The 23,000-nt window shown below is 49.0% G+C and overlaps 1 protein-coding gene across 3 annotated transcripts; it reads left to right on the top strand.

Moving 5' to 3' along the window:
* On the top strand, positions 1 to 22,776 carry OAS2 (2'-5'-oligoadenylate synthetase 2). 3 transcript variants are annotated; one of them, XM_040250822.1, is made up of 11 exons: positions 2,386 to 2,461; positions 3,798 to 3,874; positions 4,232 to 4,508; positions 8,352 to 8,530; positions 10,477 to 10,712; positions 11,205 to 11,346; positions 13,746 to 13,916; positions 15,375 to 15,657; positions 17,199 to 17,389; positions 18,893 to 19,131; positions 20,177 to 22,776. In XM_040250822.1, the coding sequence occupies exons 3-11, from the start codon at positions 4,367 to 4,369 to the stop codon at positions 20,343 to 20,345; spliced, it is 1,752 nt and encodes a 583-aa protein (XP_040106756.1). In that variant the 5' UTR covers positions 2,386 to 2,461; positions 3,798 to 3,874; positions 4,232 to 4,366; the 3' UTR covers positions 20,346 to 22,776. The 3 variants fall into 3 exon arrangements, with proteins under 3 accessions (XP_040106754.1, XP_040106756.1, XP_040106755.1); XM_040250820.1 differs by lacking the exon at positions 3,798 to 3,874 and having other exon boundaries at positions 1 to 2,461; XM_040250821.1 differs by having other exon boundaries at positions 3,798 to 4,508.
* The last annotated feature ends 224 nt before the right edge of the window (positions 22,777 to 23,000 follow it).

Genomic DNA, 23,000 nt, shown 5'->3' with positions numbered 1-23,000 from the left:
CTTATGACCTAAACCCAGCCTACCTCTAGGTGTTTTAGAAGTCAGAAAAGGGCAGGGAAGGGCCCTTTATGGACAGGAGCGATCATCAAGTTTCTCCAGGGAAACCAAGCTGTGAAAATGAACTCGCAAACAGAAACCTCATGGAGTCAGAAGACCAGAAGAGGGCGCTCTCGCAGCTCAAATGCCTCTGGAGACCAGTCCCAGGAAAGACAAGTCAGTTAACACACCCCCAACAGGAAGATGATCAACAGGGAAAAATCGTCAGTGACGGGCCAGGACGGGAAAGATGTACATTACATGGCTCCTGGAGGAAGCCAACTCCCCTGGCAACCGAGCCAGGGAGAACCTATCATCACCCTGAATTCTTGCTTTCCTCCAACAGACGTGTGTTCAAACAACCCCTCCTAACTTCCTCTTTTTTCTCTATAATGCAATATTCCTCTTCTTCCTTGGCTGGACTTGCCTATGGCTTTCTGATATTGCCTGCTTGTCCTAAATTGAAATTCTTTACTGTTCCCAAACAAACCCATTTTGCTGGGTTTGCTTTAATTGGTTGCTTTACTTTTGAGGTTATTAGAACCAACTGGTTTTATAAATCTAGATTTAGAGAAAAATTTGTTTTAAGGAATTGGCTGTGCCATTGAAGGGGCCAGTGAGTCCAAATTCTGCAGGGTAAGGTGGCCAGGGTAGCTGGAAACCCAAAGAAGTGTCTGCTTGTGGAATTGCCTCCTCCTCAGAGAGAGATCAGACCTTTTTCTTTTCATCCCTTCACCTGATTGGATGAGGCCCATCCACATTAGAGTGAATAATCTGCTTTCCCCAAAGTTTACAAATGTTGATCTCATCTTAAAAGTATATTGAAAAAAAAAAATTCTAGAAGAATGTTTGACCAAATATCTGAGTACCTTGGTCATAGTCAAGTTGACATACGAAACCAGTCATCACAGGACTTTCCTGGTGGCCCAGTGGTTAAGAATCTGCCTGCCGATGCAGAGGACAGAAGTTCAACCCCTGGTCTGTGAAGATCCCACATGCCACAGAACAACTAAGCCCTGTGTGCCACAACTACTGAGCCTGCATACCCTGGAGCCTGAACTCTGCAACAAGAGAAGTCACGGTAATAAGAAGCCACGGCTGGAGAGTAGCCTCCACTCGCTACAACTAGAAAATGCCCGCTGACAGCAACGAAGACCCAGCACAGCCAAAAACTACAGATAAGTAATCGCCATTTGAAAGATAATAATAACAAAATCAATCATCACAGCAGAGAAAGGGGTCTGTTCCTGTCCCACCTTGGAGATGTTTGCCTTCTGTGTTACAGAGGGAGCCAGTGGGAGCTGCCCAGGTGTTTCCTTCTCATGGTCCTGGACACAAGAGTTGGACTCCTGTCTCCTCTCTGGCCTATGTGCTCCTGGGCATGTTTTCCTTCCTTGCTGGGGGTGGTTAAATGCCCGATGAAACCTGGCAGGTGTTCATGTGTGTGCTGAGGGACTGGGCACCCAGTAGCAGACCTCTGGGGACCTGGGTTTGCTCAGGGGCAGAACTAAAATCCAAGTGGCTGAACCCTTGCCTTGCTGTGTGTCCTGAAACAAGTCAGGGCCCTCTCTGGTCTCTTCTCCTCACTGTTATCATCAACTTTGAATTCCCAAACCATTGGGAACAGGGGAAAGGGGAAGGAGTCTCAAAAGATGACCTCTGGGAAAATGATTTTTTACATTTTATATATATATATAGATATATAGATAGATAGATATAAATATAACTGAATCAGTTTGCTGAACTCCTGAAAACTAACACAATATTTTAAATCAGCTATACTTCAATTATTAAAAAAAAAAAAAAGACCTCTGGCCCCCTATGAAATTACTTGCTTTACAAACACTTTACAGCACTAGCCATATACCAGATCCTGTTCTAAGCACTTTGCAAGTATTTTAATCTTTGTATTAAGCCTGTGAGATAGGTACCACTGTTACCCCCATTTTACAGATGGGGAAATCAAGGTACAAAAAGGGCTGGCAGTGTGCTCAAAGACACAGACCTAACCCATATCAAGCCCTCATAATCCAGCTCAAGGGGCCATGTTTTTAACTACAAGCCTCCCTTGAGAGCAGCAGACAGGCTGGGGGCGAGGCCTGGGTTGGGCCGGAAGACTCTGAGTTTCCTTTTCCCCTGGTGTGAGTTTCGGTTTTCTCCCCTCTCCTCCCCCTGCACACAGAAGTTCCTTATTCTCCTCAGCCTCCCGCTCTGCCACCAGCTGTCATCTCAGCAGCCAGTCAGAGCCATGGGCAGCTGGGAGTCCCACCTCTATGAACAGCCTTCTGAGAAACTGGAGGAGTTTATCCAGAACTACCTGAGGCCCTCTGAAGACTGTCAGAAATACATCGACCAGTCAGTGGACACCATCTGTGCAGTCCTGCAGGAACCCTGCCAGTCCCTCACGGTGACAGGGGTGGCCAAAGTGAGTAGATGGCTGGGGTCAGTGCTTCTGGGACCCAGGAGGCAGAAGGACTTGGTGCTGAGCACCTGCCGTGTTCTGGGCCCTGGGTGCGCAAGAATCACCTTGTCTAAGCCCATACTCGAGTGATATGATGGAACAGGGTGTAGAGTTTAGGGGTACCGGTTGGGAGAGCGCTGATTCTGCCCCTTACTGCTGTGTGACCCGGGGTAGGTTGCTTAACCTCTCTGTGCCTCAGTGTCCGAATGTGTAAAAGGGGAGGGGAATAATAGTGCCAAGTGTTAAGAGGCTTAAACACATAATGTTCTGGCAAGAACTTGGTACAAAGCCACAGCAGTAAATTAGCTGTGGTTACTTATGTCATTTTTACCCTCCCCATTTTACAGACGAGTAAACTGGGCCTACAAGAGTTCAATAAAACTATTCAAGGATGTTCTGTGATTTCTCAACACTGAGGAGGTGGGAAGCCTCATCGGTTAGACATGTTTGGTGCTCTGGCACAAACCCTAGGGTGGAGGCTGAAGATTCTGGAATTTTGAGAAAGAAATGATGCTGGGAAGCTGCCAGGACCCTAGGGTGGGGAGGGGATTGTGTATGCCGGGCCCCACCCCCGTGCTCTCCAGCACCAGAATCGCTCTTCTCTGCAGTCACTGCTTTCTGGCCTCCGCCCCTACACACACCCACTAGCCTTAGGAGTAAAGACACCTGGACACATGGTGTCTCCCGTCTTGGCCCAGATAAGGAAAATGGAGCTTGGGGAAGTTATTAGTTGGCATTCGACCTGGGATTTTAAGCTCAGGTCATCTATTTGGGAGGGCTTCCCTGGGGGCTCCGTGGCAAAGAATCCACCCTGAGGTGCAGGAGACATGGGTTCGATCCCTGGGTCAGGAAGACCCCCTGGAGAAGGAAATGGCAGCCCACTCCAGTATTCTTGCCTGGGAAATCCCGTGGACAGAGGAGCCTGGTGGGCAACAGTGGGTGGGGTCGCAGAATTGGACATGACTGAGCGACTAAAGGGGCTTCCCTGGTGGCTAAACAGTGGCGACAATTTGGGAGCATGCACCCTTAACCACTGCGCAGTCCTACCTCTCAAATTTGTTAACTTTTCTCTCATTAAAAAAATATGTACAACAAGTGCACAGATCTGTGTACAGCTTGATGGATTGCCACAGACAACATACATGTGTGACCTATACCCAGATCAAGAAATAAAATCTTCCCAGCCCCTACCCAAGAGTCCCGGGGCCCCTTGTCCAGTCATTACCCTCAACCCCAGCCAACCACTCTCCTGACTTCTAACAGCATAGATTAGTTTTGCCTGTTTTTAAACTTTGTATAGAGTGACCAACCTTCCGGGTTTGTCTGCGACTGAAGGGTTTTCTGGGACATGGACGTCTCGGGGCTAAAACTGAGCAGGTTGGTCTCCCTGTCTAAAAGGCATCGTGCGCTGCGCGGCTTTAACGTGTGGGCTTTGTTTTCGACGCATCGGCCGATGAAGCGCACGTCGTTGCGTGCAGCTGTTGTTTTCTCATTTTGTTGTTGCCATGCATTCCGTTGTGTCTGCTCTCCTGCTGATGGTCATCCAAGTTGCCTTCTGTTTGGGGCTTGTGGGGGAGATGCCGCTGTGCATGTCCTGATTCAGCTCTTTGGGTGGACAGATGAACACCAGACGTGTGGGACTTCTACTCGAGTTGAGAAATACTTCTGCCTGTTGGGGTGCCCAGTGACCCCAGAGGGTTCAGACTTTCACATCTGCCTCTCTGTTGCTGGTAGGGCGGCTCCTACGGCCGGAGAACGGTCTTGAGAGGCAACTCCGATGGTACCCTTGTCGTCTTCTTCCGGGACCTTGAGCAATTCCAGGACCAGGAAAAAAGACAATATGAACTCCTCAGCAAAATCTGGGCACAGATGAAGCACTGTGAGTCCACGCTGAATCTGGCAGCCAAGATGGAGCTCCAGAACACCAATAGGAGCTCCAGGGTCACTGTCCAGCTTTCCACAAAACAGCAGAGCATCACTTTCAACGTGCTGCCTGCCTTCAACGCTCTGGGTGAGCCCTCCTGGGTGTGCAGGGTGGTGGGCAGGGTTGGAGGTATGGGTCTAGAAGGGCTTGTCAAGAGAACAAAGCCAATGAAAGGGGTGGTGGGTAGCATGGGGATGGAATAAATACCACTGAAAGTGAAAAGAAAGTGAAAGTGTTAATCACTCAGTTGTGTCCGACTCTTTGTGACCCCATGGACTGTAACCTGCCAGGCTCCTCTGTCCATGGAATTCTCCAGGCAAGAATACTGGAGTGGGCTGCCATTCTCTTCTCCAAGGGATCTTCCCCAGCCAGGGATCAAACCCTCGTCTCCTGCAGTGCAGGCATATTCTTTACTGTTTGAGCCACCAGGGAAGACTTTCAAGAGAGAAGACCCCTCCTACCTTGAGCTTACTCTGTTCTTTAGAACCTCTCCTTTAACTCCTAACTGACTTTGGAGGAACTGTTCTAGACTCTAGAACCTAGAGTTCCTCAAACTGTGATATGCACACAAATCCCCTGAGAAACTTGTTAAAATGATGACTCTGATTCAAGAGATTGGGGTCCAGAATTCTGTATTTTCAACCAGCTTCACGGTGGTTGCTGCTCTTCTGCGGACCATAGTGAAGATGTAAACTAGAATAAACGTTGGCTAGAGGTGGAGGATGGGGAAAACATCTGAGAAAAGTTCAGCTAGAGCAGGTTTGCAGTTGCTCTCTAATCAGGTCAATGTCAAGGCAAGGATCTTCCATGGGCAACTGTTTGAATGGATCAATGGTTGGATGGAAGGATGGTTGACTGGATGGATGGATGGATGGATGAGAGGATGGTTGACTGGATGGATGGATGGATGGATGGATGAGAGGATGGTTGACTGGGTGGATGGATGGATGGCTGACTGGATGGATGGATGGTTGACTGGGTGGATGGATGGTTGGTTTATTGAGTGGATAAGACTCACCATAGTCACAGCTTAGTCTCAAGCATTAGGTATATATATTATCACAAACTTAATTATCAGAGTTGACATCCAATCCCTCATTAAACAAATGGAATCAGAAAGAAATGACTGTATCCAGGGCCACACACTCAGTTACTGACAGAACTAGAATAAAAGCCCGAGTCTTTTAAGAGTCAGGCCTGGTGCCTTCAAGGTGGACACACACACACCACACACACACACACACACACACACACACACACACAGAACCTGATGACTCACATTCACAGAAAGGTGACCTAGTTCAGAGGGAAAAATGCAGCAGTTTGTGAGTTAGGCAGCCCTGAATTCTCACCCTGATCCTACTACTAACCCGCCTTTGTCCAACGGTAAGATCAAAGCCAGAAAAAGCTAACTTCCAGGGCCTTTCGGACAGTAAGGATTGAGAATACATGCCTGACTCAAAGTGTTACTCACTCAAAGTGTGTGGGCCCAGCTGCTCACCGTCCAAAGTCAATAAATAGGCCAAGCTGATGGAAAGGGAAGTTAGCTCTATTTCAGATGCCAGCAACTTTGGGGGAGGGCAGACATCTGTCCAAAGGTCAACGCCTCCCGCCGATCGTCAGTGGGGACGAGCTTTTTTAGACCGAGGGAGGGGGCTACATGAAGAAAAAGTACAGTCAGCTCTGACAGTCATCTTCAAACTGGTCATCAGTGATCTGAGCAGCGTCATCTCAATTGCTTTAGGTGCAGTTTATCTTCAGTTCCGGTGTTGGCTTGTTTCCATTTTCTTTGGGGTCCATTCTCAGAACTGCGGCAGCTCGTGTCATGGGCATAGTCTGGCCGTCGTGTAGTTAACTTTTTCCACCTGGAGTTTCAGTATCTATATGACAGCTCATGGATATGGCTCAGAATGTTATCTATAATCCCCGAGAAGGAAACTCTGAAAGGTCCTTGACTAAACTTAATGTTGAGTTAGTCGTTTAGTGGAGTCTGAATCTTTGCAACCCCATGGACTGTAGCTCAATTATGTTTAATGACTACATTATTATTATTTGGGCTTTGACTCTTTTTCTTTGTTTCTGCATGTTCTCATCTCTCTGGTTAAACTTATCCTTTGACTAAAGTTTTCCCCAGGCAAAAAGCAGACAGAGAGCATGGTGGGGGTGGGAGGAGGCAAGGACCATAGGGTCCTGCTCCATTTCAGCAGAAGGGGCTGGAGACAAGGTGAAGAGACAGTGTGACTCAAAATTCGTAGGATATCCTATGTTCTCTCCTCTGGTTCATGGCAAACAGATGGGGAAATGGGGAAAACAGTGGCTGATTTTATTTTGGGGGGCTCCAGAATCACTGCAGATGGTGATTGCAGCCATGAAATTAAAAGATTCTTACTCCTTGGAAGGAAACTTATGACCAACCTAGATAGCATATTCAAAAGCAGAGACATTACTTTGTCAACAAAGGTCCGTCCAGTCAAGGCTATGGGTTTTCCAGTATCATGTATGGATGTGAGAGTTGGACTATAAAGAAAGCTGAGCGCCGAAGAATTGATGCTTTTGAACTGTGGTGTTAAAAAAGACTCTTGAGAGTCCCTTGGACTGCAAGGAAATCCAACCAGTCCATCCTAAAGGAGATCACTCTGGGTGTTCATTGGAGGGACTGATGTTGAAGCTGAAACTCCAATACTTTGGCCACCTTATACGAAGAGCTGACTCATTTGAAAAGACCCTGATGCTGGGAAATATTGAGGGCAGGAGGAGAAGGGGACGACAGAGGATGAGATGGTTGGATGCCATCACCGACACAATGGACATGGGTTTGGGTGGACTCCGGGAGTTGGTGATGGACAGGGAGGCCTGGCGTGCTGCGGTTCATGGGGTTGCAGAGTCGGACACGACTGAGTGACTGAACTGAACTGAACTTCTCTGGTTCACAGCAGGGTGGTTGGAGATAAGGCCAGAGCGCCCTCTGCTGGCTTCTCCCCGTCATGCAAGGATGATGTAAGAACGGAAAGAGCAGGTCTTCCTCACATGTAGTATCTAGGAGCTGCCACGAGATGGCGGCAGAGTTACACATTCCAAACTTGAATCTCTCTTTTTTTTCTAAACCAAACAATACCTATGACTCAGAATTCGTAGGAAATTCTATGTTCTCTCCTCTGGTTCAGAGCACAGTGGTTGGAGATAAGACCAGAGGGCCCTCAGCTGACTTCTCCCCGTCATGCAAGGATGACGTGAGAACGACAGACCAGGTCTTCCTCACATGAAGTATCCAGAAGCTTCCACGAGATGGCGGAAGAGTGACACATTCCAAACTTGAATCTCTCTCTCTCTTTTTTTTTTTTTTCCCCTGCTGCCGCTAACTCACTTCAGTCGTGTCCGACTCTGTGTAACCTCATAGACGGCAGCCCACCAGGCTCCCCCGTCCCTGGGATTCTCCAGGCAAGAACACTGGAGTGGGTTGCTATTTCCTTCAATGCATGAAAGTGAAAAGTGAAAGTGAAGTCGCTCAGTCGTGTCCGACCCTCAGCGACCCCATGGACTGCAGCCCACCAGGCTCCTCCGTCCATGGGATTCTCCAGGCAGGAGTACTGGAGTGGGGTGCCATCGCCTTCTCCTAGACTAAACAATAGTGGTTGCTTTCTGAGAAAAGCAGGGCTTCCTTGGTGGTCACGACTGAGTGACTGGCATTTCATTTCATTTCTGAGAAAAGTAAACTACAGGGGAATTTTAAAATTACGTTCTTTACTAAGTATTAGCCTAACTACATTTTATCATCCAGCAGGACAGACCACCCCTCACCTTTTATGCAAATACCCCATTCTCTCCTAGATGAAGCAGTGAGCGCGTGCTATCTAGTTGCATCCAGCCTTCTTTGTGGGCTCACCAAACCTAGGTTCCCTGAAAATCAGTTCTGCTTCTCTTTCACACCAGGCTTAGGTGAGAAGTCTCGCCTCTGGAGCTATCAAGAGCTCAAAAGATCCTTGGATATGGTGAAAGCCAGCCCTGGTGAGTTCTCAGTCTGCTTCACGGAACTCCAGGAGAAGTTTTTTAGCAACTATCCCAGCAAACTAAAGGATTTGATCCTCTTGGTAAAGCACTGGTTTCAAAAGGTAAATTTCAGATTGTGTGTCCATTGCTATCGATCATCTGTTTCCCTTTGACTGAGATGATTCATCTTGGGTAAAGTGTCAATACAATAACGTTAAGAATGGTGGCAGTCAAGAAGCCGCCTGCAATGCAAGAGACCCTGGGCCAGGAAGATCCCCTGGAGGAGGAAACCCACTCTGGTATTCTTGGTTGGAGAATCCCACGGACAGAGGAGCCTGCTGGGCTACAGTCCACAGGGTCACAAAGAATTGGACACGACTGAGTGACTGAACTGAACTGAACTGAACGTGTTCACATTCAAGAATACAGCTCAGGACTTTACTGGTGGTCCAGGGGTTAGGATACTACCGTTCCAATCCAGGGGGTGCAGGTTCGCACCCTGGTAGGGGAAGTAAGATCCCACATGCCACAAACACACACACACACAAAGGAATACAGCTCAGTGCATTATTGTAGCCTTTTAGGCAATCCTCAGATCAAAATAGGGCACATTTCCTGGACCCCAGCAGGCTGCGCACTCCCAGTCCATACTGCTCCCAAACAAACCTCTGTCCTAACATCTGTCGCCGCAGACTAGTTTTGTTTGTTTTTAAACTCGATGTCAACGGAATCATAGTGAATGTACTTTACGACTGCCACCTTTTGCTCAGTATTAGGCCTGAGAGGTTTTTCCATATTGTTGCAGGGAGTAGTGGTTCTTCCCTGTTTGATACTATTCCATTGCGTTAATACACTGTACTTGGATGCATTCCACTGCTAAGGGACATATGGGTCATTCCCAGATTGGGGCTGTCATGAATTAGGCTGCAATGGATATTCCCCTACGTCTTTTTTTTTTTTTTTTGGTGGCTTTAAGCAGTCAGTTCCTCTTGGGTAAAAATGCAGGAGTGAAGCTGCTGTGCTATAAGGCATACTGTGTGTGTGTGTGTGCGTGTGTGTGTGTGCATGTGCGTGTGTGTGTGCGCGCATGCGTGTGCATGTGTGCGTGCGTGTGCGTGTGTGCGTGCGTGTGTGCATGTGTGTGCATGTGTGTGTGCGTGTGTGCGTGCGTGTGTGCGTGCGTGTGTGCGCGCGTGTGTGCACGCATGTGTGCGCGCGTGTGTGCGCGTGTGTGTGCGTGTGTGTGCGTGTGTGTGTGCGTGTGTGTGTGCGCGTGTGTGTGCGTGTGTGTGTGCGTGTGTGTGTGTGCGTGTGTGTGTGTGCGTGTGCATGCGCGTGCACACTCAGGTGCTCAGTCGTGTCCAACTCTTTGCAACCCCATGGGCTGTAGCCCACCGGGCTCCTCTGTCCATGAGATTTCCCAGGCGAGAGTACTGGAGAGGGGCACCGTTTCTTCCCGCAGGGAATCTTCCTGACTCAGGGATCAAGCCCAGGCCTTCTGCCTCTCCTGCATCATCCGGTGGGGTGGAATCTTTTACTACTGCTCCGCCTGGGAGGTCCACATACCTTATATATGTAGTATATAGTCACATATTTTATATATATATATGGATGAGGAGGGCATGGCAACCCACTCCAGTATGCTTGCCTGGAGAATCCCCATGGACAGAGGAGCCTGGCAGGCTACAGTCCCTGGGGTTGCAAAGAGTCAGACACGACTGAGGCGACTTAACTACACATATGACTATGTATGTGTATGTGTATACATATACACGTGGCATATATGAGTAAGTATGTGGACTATAGAGATTGAATTTAACTTTGGTAAATACAGCTGAATATTGCTCCCAAATGGGCGCGCCAGTTCACACTCCCGTCAGCTGCGTATGATAGTTCCGGGTGCTCCACACTCTTGTCGACACTTGCTATTGTCAGTCTATGGGATTTAGCCACAATATCATTTCGGTCACTAGCAGGGGATGGTGACTTCCTATAGACTTCTAGTTTCTTGCTTTCAGACCCCTGGCATGGGTCCCAAGTTATCTGCCAGCCTTCTCTCCTCTCGCAGTGCCAGGAAAAGCTGATCAGTTCCTCCCTGCTGCCTCCATATGCACTGGAGCTGCTTACGATCTATGCCTGGGAACAGGGGTGTGGAGCCGAGGACTTTGATATGGCTGAAGGTGTCAGGACTGTTCTGAGGCTCATCGAGAAGCAGAAGCAGCTGTGTGTCTATTGGACAGTCAACTACAACTTTGGAGATGAGACTGTCCGCAACATCCTGCTGAGCCAGCTCCAAGCCCCAAGGTACCAAACTTCCCATTCCGTCTCTCCTTCCCTCTTTATCCGCATGCCAGGCTGTGCCCCCTTAGAATGGGAGTCCATCCACACTTTCCCCAGACAGGGGATCTATCAAAAGACCACCAGCTGCAGTGGGTAAGGAGGCAAAGAGAGGTCCGTCTGAAAGAGGATGCTTCAACATTTCTCACATTCCAAACCACTGTCAACTTTTGTCCGCAAAGCAAGCACTTCCCCTCATAGAAAGAAGGGGCTAAGGAGACAGGTCAGCAAAAAGAGGAGACCCTTTTATTAGCTGATGAATGGAACATATCCGTGAAGCAGAGCAAACAGGACCAGAGGCTAGACATCTTAGACAAAGCACTTCAGCAATTGGGAGGAACCGCAGGAGGTAAAATACAGATTCCTGGGTGCCCAGTCCAGCCTCTTTCCCTTAAACTGATTTCTTCTCCCACTAGCAAGCCAACTGATTATTATTTTTTAACCTAATGGAATTTATAGGCCAGTAATCTTGGATCCAACTGACCCAACCAATAATGTGAGCACAGATAACACCTGCTGGCTACTGCTAAAACAAGAAGCTCAAAACTGGTTGCATTCTCTCAGGGAGAACGAGTCACCCGGACCATCTTGGAATGTTCTGGTGAGAGGACTTTCCAGCTCAGCTGGTGTGCTGCTGCAGACAGGGCCCGCCTGACACTTGGACTACAGTCTATCCAAGATCACCCTAAGTTGGTTGCCCAGAGCTGCTGTGACAAAGTGCCACACACTAGTGGCTTAAAGCAACAGAAATGTATTCCATCTCAGTTCTGGGGACTAGAAGCCCAAGATTAAGGCATCAGCAGGACCGTGCTCCCTCTGAAGGCTCCAAGGGAGAGTGCCTCCATGCCTCTTCCAGCTTCTGATGGTTGCAAGAAACCCTTGGCGTGTGGCAGCGTCACCCCAGTCCCTGCCTCCGTTGTCGCATGAGCCTCTCTTGCGTCTTCACAGCATGCTTGTCTGTCTCTGCATCTCTCTGCTCTTCTTATAAGGACCCCAGTCATACAGAATAAGGGGCCTACAGTAACGACCTCATCTCAACTCGATTCTTTTCACTGTTTGCTCACTGTCCGACTCTTTTGTGACCCCATGGACTAGCCGCCCAGGCTCCTCTGTCCACAGGATTTCCTCGGCAAGAATACTGGAGTGGGTTGCCATTTCTGGCTCCGAGGGATCGTCCTCACCCAAGGATCAAGCCAGCACCTCCTGCATTAGCAGGTGGATTCTTTACCACTGGACGACCAGGGGCAGCCCCTTAACTTGATTACCTCTTTGCAAAGACTGTTTCCAAATAAGGTCACAAGAATAGAGCCTAGAGGTCGGGACTTCAGTGCAGTTTTTAGGAGGACGCAGTTCAGTCTGTACACACACCCTTAGGGGCCTTCCCTCCATTAAGATGATGGTGAAGTGTGAAGCTGAACAAAGAGGAATGGGAGCATCTGTAAACGAGAGGTTAGTTTCTGCAAGAGAGGAGCAGGTGAGAAGGTGGCGACAGGTGAGATGGAGAGAGCCCAGGGGACGTGCGTGGTGGCCCCCCTAGCAGATGCTGGATCAGGCCCTGAGCTCCTTTCACACACTGTGGGGGTGGGGGTGAGAGTGAGAAGGGAGGCTGGAGATGGGAACTAATGACGCGGCCAGATGCATTGACTTCCCCCTCCCCTCCCCCAAAGGGGAAGCACATCGATCCACACAAGTCTGATCATATCTGCAAGGCGCCATCTTCGCATAAGGTAGGCAGCGTCATAGAGCAGGACGCAGACACTGGGGAGGGGTATCGCTGTTTTCCCTCCCCGGAGCAAGAAGCAAACTGCCTCTGCAGACTGAGGCCTGAGCAAAACAGCAAAGAGAAGAGGCTCGGGTGAGACATCTTGAGCTGTGGTCCACAGGGCGCATGCCATCTGCCGTTTTCTACTGAAGAGGAGAGAACGGCACTTCTGGTCAGGTGGCAGACCCCCTTTACCCATCAGAATATGGTTTCCTTCCAGAAGCGACCACAGGTGTGAGGGAATGAGCAGGTCCCACTCTCCACAACCCCATTTGATTCGAGAGCAAGGAACTGCCCCCTTCAGAATGAGCACACAGCCCCTCTGACCCCAGGACATCCCTCTCTTCAACACACTTAGAGGGAACATCCCCTGCCGTGAAGGGTCAAATAGTGTCCCGGAAAATTCGCGTCCCCCCAGATCCTCAGCGTGTGACCTTCTTTGGAAGCAGGGTCTTTGCAGGTATCATCAGTTAAGGGGTCACCCTGGATCAGCGTGGGCTCTGAATCCAATGACTGGGTCTTATAAGAAGACACTCAGGGACAGACAGAGGGGACGAGGTCACGTGACAACAGAGGCAGGGGTCGGCGTGATGCCGCCACGAGACGAGGAGGACTGCAGGACTGCCAGAAGCTGGAAGATGCGAGGAAGGATTCTCCCTGGAGTCTTGGGAGAGAGCCTGGCCCCGCCCGTGCTTTGATTTCAGGTGTTTAGTCTCCAGAACCGTGGTTTGTTACAGCAGCGCCTGGAAACCCAGTCCACCTGGGCACAGGGTGTTTAACAGAGGCTGATAGAACCTTGAAAAAAGGAACGAGTGTGGTCATCAGGAGTCAACAATACCCACAACCAATGGGAAAATAAGGAAGGAATATGGCAGTAGGAGAAGCTATTCATAGGAGGTACTGGCAATTGGCAGACGAAGCCAGAACAGAAAGAGGAAACGAGAGAGTGATTCAGAGCCCGGGGCATCACAAACCTGTTTGGGAGAAGGAGCCAGATCCCTCCTAGAGGGTAAGGAGGAGCAAGGAGGGGAGCTTTTGTTTCAGGCAGATCTTGGGCACCACCTGGAACTCTCAAGCATGCGCTTAGGGTATGTGATGTGAGAACTCACGATGACAAAGGTACCAGCTGGAGGGCTGGAGAGCAGGAGGGAGGGTCGGTGGAACAGAGAAGGCAGGGGAGGAAGCGGGATGGGGGTGGTGGCTGGCAGGGGGCATCTCACAGCTGGCTCCTTCCACAGCCTGCGCCACTCTACGTAACCCCGGGCCATCTGCTAGATAAGTTCATCGAGGACTTTCTCCAGCCCAACCAGACTTTCCAAGACCAGATCAAGAAAGCTCTTAAAATCATCTGTTCGTTCCTTGAAGAAAATTGCTTTCGACATTCAACTACGAAGATTCAAGTTATCCAGGTGAGCCCTGGCCTTTTTCTTTGTTCTTGGCGGGGAACTAAGCAGTCCCTGGATCTCGGCAAGAGTTGTGACCACCCGAAATGTGCGGCAAAGGATGCGGGAGGGGAGCTGGGGAGAGCAGCGCCTGGGATGCCGGTACTCAGCGGGGGGTGCTGAGGCACTGCTTAAGTCACTCGGGATAGGCTCTGGGGTGGGGCACATTGTGTGTCTCGCAGGGTCTTTATTCCCCCACCAGCTATCGAACCCACGGCCTTGAGAGCACTGAGTTCTAACTGCTGGACCACCAGGGGCTTCCCGTTCACGGCAGACTTCCGATTCTGCGTTAACCTCCACGGTTGACACAGAGGTGAAGGATCGCTGCTTGGCCCTCCTTGCCCATCCTTGGCTTGTAGTGTTTCACTTGTAGTGGGAAAATTTTAGATTGTCACTATTAGTTGAGGATATTTTTTTCTCACTATGGTCTCTTTTTAAAGTGATTGGTTTCAAGTATCGTTGCTGTACAATATCATATAACGTACAGTAAGCTATACAGTAAGTTGGGCTTCCCTGGTAGCACAGTGGTAGAGAATCCACCTGCCGATGCAAGAGATGTGAGAGACTCAGGTTTGATCCCTGTGTCCGGTAAGATCCCCTGGAGGAGGAGATGGCAATACTCCAGTATTCTTGTCTGGAGAATCCCACAGATAGAGGAGCCTGGTGGGCTATAGTCCATGGGGTCTCAAAGAGCCAGACACAGCTGAGTGGGCACACACACATAAGGTATATGATATAGTGATTCACAATTTTGTAAGATAATGTAATTTAAATGGTGGCTCAGTGGTAAAGAATCCACCTGCAACCCAGGAGATATATGTTCGATCCCTGGGTTGGGAAGATCTCCTGGAGGAGAAGACGACAACCCACTCCAATGTTCTTGCCTGGAGAATTCCATAGACAGAGGAGCCTGGCGGGCTACAGTCCATGGGGTCACAAAGAGGCAGACAGGACTGAGCGACTGAGCACCCTCCATTTATAGTTATTATAAAATGGTGGCTTTATTCCCCATGGTGTACAGTATGTCACTGCAGCTTATTTTATCCCTAATAGTTTATACCTCTTACACCCCACCTCTATTGGCCCTGCCCCCCGCCCTTCCCCCTCTGTAACCACTAGTCTGTTCTCTGTGTCCATGAGTCTGTAAAGCTATGCAGTCTTTACCAGAAGTATTTAGGACATTGACTTGAGAAGGAGGTCATTTAAAACTAACTCAAAAAGTGTGAGACAAACCACCTTTGGAATCAGAGGATTCTATTTCTTGGGAAAATGAAACACTCTGCTTAGGACTCAGCCCTAATTGGAGACACAAACTTGGAACTACCCCTGGCAACCTCATCAATTAGCCCGACGGGAGCCAGCCCACAGGGGCGAGGGGCTCAAGCTCTAGAAAACGCTGTATCTCGATTTGCCTTTCTTCCCTAGGGGGGGTCGACTGCGAAAGGCACGGCTCTGAAGACTGGCTCTGATGCCAACCTCGTAGTGTTTGCAGACTCGCTGAAAAGCTACACCTCCCCAAAAAACGAGAGCTGCCACATCATCAAGGAAATCCATGAGCAGCTGGAAGCCTGTCAGCAGCAGAAGGATTTTGAAGTGAAGTTTGAGATTTCAAAATGGAAGCCTCCCTGGGTGCTGAGCTTCACTCTGAAATCCAAAGTCCTCAATGAAAGTGTTGACTTTGATGTGCTGCCTGCATTTAATGCCCTGGGTAAGACTCCCGAGATTTGAGCCTCTGGAAGAGGCTTCTGGCGTGATGGAAGAAGGAACAAGGATTCTGGTGTGATGGAGGCAGGGGCGGGGTAGAGGGAAAGTCACATGACTTACTAATCAGTCTTGGGTCCAGTGCCCAAACAGGTGACATAAGGACACCAGCATCTTACACCTGTGTGCATTTTTATCCTCATTCCAGTATCCTGATGAAAGCCAGAGAGCTTCCCTTGTGGCTCAGTGGTAAAGAATCTGCCCGCCAATGCAGGAGACGCAGGTTCGATCCCTGGGTCGGGAAGATCCTGGGAATATATGATGCAGGTTCTGGCTGTTGCTGTTGTTGAGTCGCTAAGTCGTGTCTGACTCTGCAACCCCATGGACAGCAGCCCACCAGGCTCCCCTGTCCCTGGGATTCTCCAGGCAAGAACACTGGAGTGGGTTGCCATTTCCTTCTCAAATGATGAAAGTGAAAACTGAAAGCGAAGCCACTCAGTCGTGTCCGACTCGCGGCGACCCCAGGGACTGCAGCACCAGGGTCCTCCGTCCATGGGATTTTCCAGGCAAGAGTACTGGAGTGGGGTGCCATTGTCCTCTCAGATCAAAGAATGAGGTACACAGGAATTCAGTACACATTTATAGATAAAATGCCTCAAGTATTAGGGAAGGAAATTTTAAAAATAGACTTTGGGAGAAATTCTGAGGCAAAAACAGGAAATCTGGGTGTTCACTTTCAATCATAGGCAAAAACTTCCTTTGGAAATTCAATTTGTAACTGACAGATACACAATGATGTATTAAAAGAAACCAAGGGTATGTCAGGCATTTTCCAAATCAAAATCAAGAAGACTCTGGTACTTTCCTTCTGAATGGTTCTTAGTGTCTTTAGAGGAAAGGACAGTATATAGATTGGCAGTCAGCCTGGGTCTCCTGCATTGCAGGCAGGTTCCTTACCATCTGAGCCACCAGGGAAGCCCTGTAAAAGATAAGAGAGCAAATATTTTCAGCTTTAAGGACCATAGTGTATCCATCCTAACTACTCAACTCTGCCTTTGTAGCTTGAAAGCAGTCATAGGCAATACATTAATAAGTGAGCATGACTGTGTTCCAGTAAAGCTTTATTTATAAAAACAAGAAAGGGGCCAGATGTCATCTGGGGGCCAGAGTTTCCAAAGTTCAGGTTAGCACTGTCCAGAAAGCCTTTCTGCAATAACAAAAATGTCCTATGGAGAGCTTGAAATATGGCTAGTGCTACTGAGGAACTAAATTTTTCAATTTTCCTTTAATGAGTTTGAATGCAAATAGCCATCTTGGCTGATGACTACCCTGTAGGACAGTGCAGATTTAGATAACCCTTTAATAATGCCATCTATAGTCATATAGACCATATAATAACTCACTACTCTGGAGATGTTAGACATCAGTAGTTTACATACACTAATAGAGTTAAAGTAATTTCCAGGATTAAATTATATTAACAGTGTTTTGAGATCTGTTACTGTCTAGAGAGACTATAGCATAATGTAAATTTCTCGCCCATGCTAGGTGAACTGAAGTCTGGCTTCACACCCAGCCCCAGGACCTATGCTGAACTCATCTATTTGTACAAACCTTCTGATGTTTTCCTGGGGGGAGAATTTTCTGCGTGTTTCACGAAGCTACAGCGCAATTTTGTTCGCTCCCTGCCCCCAAAACTGAAGGATTTAATCCGCCTGGTGAAGCACTGGTACAAAGGGGTATGATGGCGCTTTTCCTAGAGCCATTATTATTATTTTTAATTCTCTATTTATTGTATTTCTAAAAATGCTTCTACTTGTTTTTGGCTTTACTAGGTCTTGGTTGCGGCCTGGGCTTTTCTCTAGTTGTGGCAAGGTGGGGCTGCTCTCTGGTGCGGTGCACGGGCTTCTCATTGAGGTGGCTTCTCTTGTGCTGGAGCACAAGCTCTAGGCATGCAGGCTTCAGTAGCACTTGGGGCTCAGTTGCCCCGCTGCATGTGAGGTCTTCCCAGACCGGGGATTGAATGCGAGTCCTCTGCACTGGCAGGCAGATTCTTAGCCACCGGACCATCCTGGTCTTTATTTTTATCAGTACTCTGTGACCACGAAACCAGCACTTACCTGGTGCTCACACTTGCCCATGCTGGGTGGGGACTGAGCTACATTAAGGAATCTTCCCGCTCTTAACCTGAGTGTCTTTGTGGCGTTCACATCACTAACCCCATTGAGTTGGGTCAGATGTAAGCCCCTCATACCCCCAAAGCTGCTACATGTGGTTTATTTTGCCTTTGCTCTGGCACCCAAAGAATTCTGGAACCGAAGGGAGGATGAAGTTGGGATGTGCGTGCCTACAAGTCGCCAGCATGGCTTACCTACTGATGAGTGCCCATAACCCACACAGATGCTACTCTTGGAAGGCAGGTTGGAGTGACAGGCGGCACCAGGGGCTGCATTTTCTATACTGGTCTACCTCCCTTCACTTCCATCAGCTCATGGGGGCACTTTCTGAGCCCCACACAATAGCTGCTCTTTCGGGAGATGTTCCCTTTCTGTGTCCAGATTCCTGAAGCTGCAAAAGACTGAATCTGTGGTTTCCAGCTCTATGCCGAGCCCCAGGGAGCTCAGAGCGCTCAGGGCTCCTGGGTGACCTTGGGCAAGTCACTTCACTTCATCATGACTTCATTGTGGTGACCTCTGCCTGCTGGGTAGGGACGTTGGAGGATCAGGAATGAATGATGCAGGTGGAATGTCTGGCCACATAATTAGCACAGAGCGGGGCTTTAGGAAGTGGTGAAAGTGTTAGTAGCTAAGTTGTGTCCGACTCTGTGGCCCCACAGACTGTAGCCCGCCAGGCTCCTCTGTCCATGGGATTCCCCAGGCAAGAATACTGGAGTGGGTGCCATGCCCTCCTCCAGGGGATCTTCCCGACCCAGAGATGGAACTCGGGTCTCCCTCATTGCAGGCAGGTTCTCTACAGTCCGAGCCACCGAAATCCAGGACAAGACTGTGTTATAGCTCTGGGAAGGCACATACAGGCAGAGTTCAGCAAAGAAGCCTGCGCAGCTGCCTTTGAGCTGCAGAGCGGCCCTTCTCAGGCCCCAGCAGACCGGTCCCCCCAGGGCTGAGTCTCGTGACTCGATTGTTCTGCTGTGGCCTCAGCATCCTTCGGTGCACCTTCTTGCTACGCGCGTGTCACCTCCCTGCTTTAACCAGTATCGTCTGATGTTTCCACTCCTCCCTCAGTGTGAAAGCAAGTTGAAGCAAAAGGAGTCTCTGCCCCCTAAATATGCCTTGGAGCTGCTCACCATCTACGCCTGGGAGAAGGGGAGTGCAGCACAGGATTTTGACACGGCTGAAGGTTTCCGGACGGTCCTGGAGCTGGTCAGACAATATCAGCATCTCTGTGTCTTCTGGATGGTCAACTACAGTTTTGATGACGAGACTCTGAGGAACTTCCTCCTGACCCAGATCCAGAGAACCAGGTGCCCCAAACCCCTCTGTTTCTTAACCTTATTCCCTCCAACACTGTTTTGGTGACCAGAATTCACCTCCCAGGGGCCCTGATTCATTATTCCTCATATGAAACTGAGAAGGGAACTGTGCTGACCGTCAGAACCTCCCACGGTCTCCAGGGAGGCAGGGGAAATGTCATCCAGGAGGAACAGAGAGGGAAGGACCAGGGTACCAGGTCCTGAGTTGCTTTCATCTTTCTAGGTCAGAAGGAAAAGCAGGGATTCGTTAGCAGGTCTAAAAGGTGTGGGAGTTGGAAGAGTGTCCCTGAGAAATAGTGCTATTATTCACTGCTGAAGGGTCCTGCAGGTTATTTCTTAGATCAGGTTCCCAGCTCCATCCTACAAAACGGTTATCCTCAAGAATAGGACGGAATCTTCGTGCATCCACTCAGCGCCAGCAGCAGGGAACCAAAACAAGGGAAGCAAGAGAAAAGAAAGGAACATTGAGAAAGAATGGAGGAAGGAGGGGAACAAAAGAGAAAGATACCGTGGCTTGCCAGCCACGGTGTGACCAACTTGACAGTGTGTGCTCGATCACTCAGTCGTGTCCGACTCTTCGCAGCCCCATGGACTCTAGCCCACCAGGCTCCTCTGTCCATGAGATTTCTCAGGCAAGAATACTGGAGTAGGTTGCCATTTCCTCCTCCAGGGGATCTTCCCAACCCAAGGATCAAACTTGCATCTCCTGTGTGGGCAGACAGGTTCTTTCTTTAATCACTGAGCCACCTGGGAAATAGAGTTGATTAAATGATAAATCATATTTCAGTTGCACCAGCATGGGGAGATGTTTATATCATGCCTTCATGTGCGTAATAACAAATAGCTTTCAAAACTTTTCTGATAAATATGATTTAATTCTAGGAAATCCTTTCAAACTGTTTCGGTACATTGGAATGACTGACATCTAAGCTAGAAAGACACGTTGTTTTATCATGGAAAAGAGAATGGGCCCCTAATTCTGAGGCCACCAGTTCTGAAAAAGCATGCCTCTAATGACTCCTAACCTCTCGTTTAGGCCTGTGATCTTGGACCCAGCCGATCCTACTGGTGACGTGGGTGGAGGGGACCGTTGGTGTTGGCATCTTCTAGCGAAAGAAGCGACTGAATGGTTGTTTTCTCTCTGCTTCAAAGATAAGTCGGGATGTCCCATACAACCATGGAAAGTGCCCCCAAAAGTCATCTAAAGAAGTGTCATCTGGAGATTATCCTGGGATGGGCTTCCATCCAAGAGCTTCCTCTGCTCTAGGAACTTGAGATTCACTCGGCCACACATTACAGATAGCCCAACACAGGCGCTTAAACGATTGGCTTTTTTTGGTCCCATTTGATGAAATCCTAAGGCGGGCAATACAGGACTCACTCAACAGCTCCATCAGGCTTTCCCCGGGAGCAGATTGTCTCCACGTGACCGTTGGTACTCGGGCCTGGATAGTTCTTCATGGTGTAAGCAGTGTAAGATGTTGAGCCGCAGCCCCTGGTTCCCTACCCAGGAGATGCGGGCGCACCACCCCCGAGGGCAATAGTCAAAAACATCTCCAGGGATTTCCCTGTTAAGAGTCCGCCTTGCAGTGCAGGGCACATGGGTTCGATCCCTGGTCGGGGAACTAAGATCCCACGTGCTGCAAGACAGCTTGGCTCACACGCTCTGGAACCCATGCAGCACAACCGGAAAGCCCGTGTGCCACGATGAAAAAAACCCGTCACAGCCAAATAAGTAAACCAATTCTTAAAAAAAAAAATGTCTCCAGAGATGGCCGAGTGTCACCTGGGGCACACTCATCCTTAGCTCCTTCTGGCTCTGCCCTCTTGAGTTGTCTAGCTGAGTCTTCCTGGCACTGAGAGTAGCTGTTGCACCTCTGCGTGGCGAGTTCACCATCAGGCTGGAGGGACAGAAAAGTGGAGAACACCTACCCACAGGGTGTCTTATTCGAAGCCTCATCCAGCAAAGTCTTATGTTTCATTACCCGGAACCGTTGCTATGCGTTGCTTGCAGCTTAAAAGTGATTCCAAAAAGGGGAGCGGTGAAGACAGCCATGGGTGGGGGTTGGGTCAGTCAACCAAGAGTGCCTGCCACATGTGTTCAAAGCTCCATGCCCTTCCAAGATACCTGCCCCAGGTATACTTGGTTTTCCCATCAGTTTCTGTGTCAACAAGTACCCCCAAATTTTCCCTGGTTATCATCACCTTCTCGGATACACTTACTTCTTTCTTCTTCCTGTGTCTTTTCACCAGTGGTTCTGACTGCTTGGATATGTTTTATTCCTGCACATATATTTCTTTCTTTCAAGAGAGTGCAGACACCAGGAAGTTGTGGAGCAGGGATGTATTCCATGGTCAACGAGATGCACTTACTCAGAAGTCATAGATTCCTGGACTAGTAATGCTGGGAGAAGCTTCTAGAGGCCATCAAGCAATAGCTTTTAAAGAATCAGTTCATGGTATAAAAGAGTAACACATGCCTCCCTTGATGGGCCCCATTACCTCTTCCTAAGCTTCTTCAACTCCTCTTGAAATCATCCCCTCCATGTCCTCCGTAATGTCTCGCCTCACCTCGCTGAAATCTCGTTCCGTGAGTGACCTCTGCTCTCATCCAGCTTTACGTGTGCCACATTTGTGAACCCTTCTGTATTTTTCCGGTTAACTCCTTCCTTTTCCTTTAAGTCTTAGAGGAGGGGTCTCTTCCCAGAGTGAAACCTTTTTCCTGGCCCTCGGTTCCTGTGATTCTGTCATCTCGCTCTCATACTCCTCGACCTCACCTGCCTCCCGTCTCTTCCTGTCTGTACACAGAACTCCATGGGGCCCTGGCAAATCAAAGTCTCCTAAGCCAGTAGTGAGCTGGGCTCTGCTTACAACTGCACACTGATTGTGACTGTTGAGATAGATATTTAGATGGACATCAGCAGTTGTTTAATGCGGATAGACATGTATTACATAAGTATAACTGTTGTCATTTTCCTTCTGAGCCTACCTTTCCCCCACATCTGTGAGCTGCTTCTTGCCAAATCTAAAGGCTTTCTCCTCTGGCTTTGGCTTTCAAGACACTTGGAAGTCTAAATGTGTTAACTTCATAAATCCACTTAATGTTTGATTACTACCACATATACCAACTGTCAGATAAACAAGAATAGATCTGGTCTTTGTCGCCAGTTCCTGGCAAAGAGCTTCAGAAACCCTTGGAACTTCCTGATTTGGGCTGTCTTTTGTATTTGGAGGAGCCCCTTCCAACCCTCCCTGTGTTGTGCTAACGAGATGTGGGTCCTTAGTTTCAAAGGATGGATTGGCCATGCCTGAAATGCCAAGCATGTGAGGAATGTTGAAACGTTCAGCCCCACCCACTACCAACCTTCCAAGAGGACAGGAGGGCTGGAGATCGAGGCCAAGCACACAGCCAGTGATTTAATCAACTGACCCTTTGTATTGAAACCCTAATGAAAACTCTAGACAACAAGGCTTCCTGCTTGGCTGGTGAGCTTATGAATGTATCACAAAGATGAGGGGATGGCAGCTTCTGTGCTCATGAGCCTGCCAGCCCTCCTCTCCTATGTATCTCTTCATCTGGCTGTTCATTTGTATATTTTATATAGAACAGTGATGGTAAAAATAGCCCTTTCCTGAGTTCTGAGTCATTCTATGAATTATTTAACCTGAAAGGGGGGTCATGGGAATCCTTGAATTTGCAGCCAAGTCAGAGTTGTCTGAGGACCCCACTTGCAGCTGGGATGTGGAAGTTCAGTTGCTCAGTCGTGTCCAGCTCTTTGAGACCGCATGGACTGTAGCCTACCAGGGTCCTCTGTCCATGGGATTTTCCAAGCAAGAGTACTGGAGTAGGTTGCCATTTC

This window comes from Oryx dammah, unplaced genomic scaffold, assembly GCF_014754425.2.
Source record: "Oryx dammah isolate SB20612 unplaced genomic scaffold, SCBI_Odam_1.1 HiC_scaffold_12, whole genome shotgun sequence".
NCBI classification, from domain to species: Eukaryota; Metazoa; Chordata; class Mammalia; order Artiodactyla; family Bovidae; genus Oryx; species Oryx dammah.
The sequence above is the reverse complement of the archived record's forward strand: the minus strand, read 5'-3'. Positions and strand labels throughout refer to the sequence as shown.

Bases quoted from the DNA above. Each gene is read 5' to 3' on its own strand.
- OAS2 (XM_040250820.1), top strand. From the start codon at position 2,285: ATGGGCAGCTGGGAGTCCCACCTCTATGAACAGCCTTCTGAGAAACTG. The intron at 2,462-4,231 runs GTGAGTAGATGG...TGTTGCTGGTAG, and splicing joins CGGTGACAGGGGTGGCCAAA to GGCGGCTCCTACGGCCGGAG. The intron at 4,509-8,351 runs GTGAGCCCTCCT...CTTTCACACCAG, and splicing joins GCCTGCCTTCAACGCTCTGG to GCTTAGGTGAGAAGTCTCGC.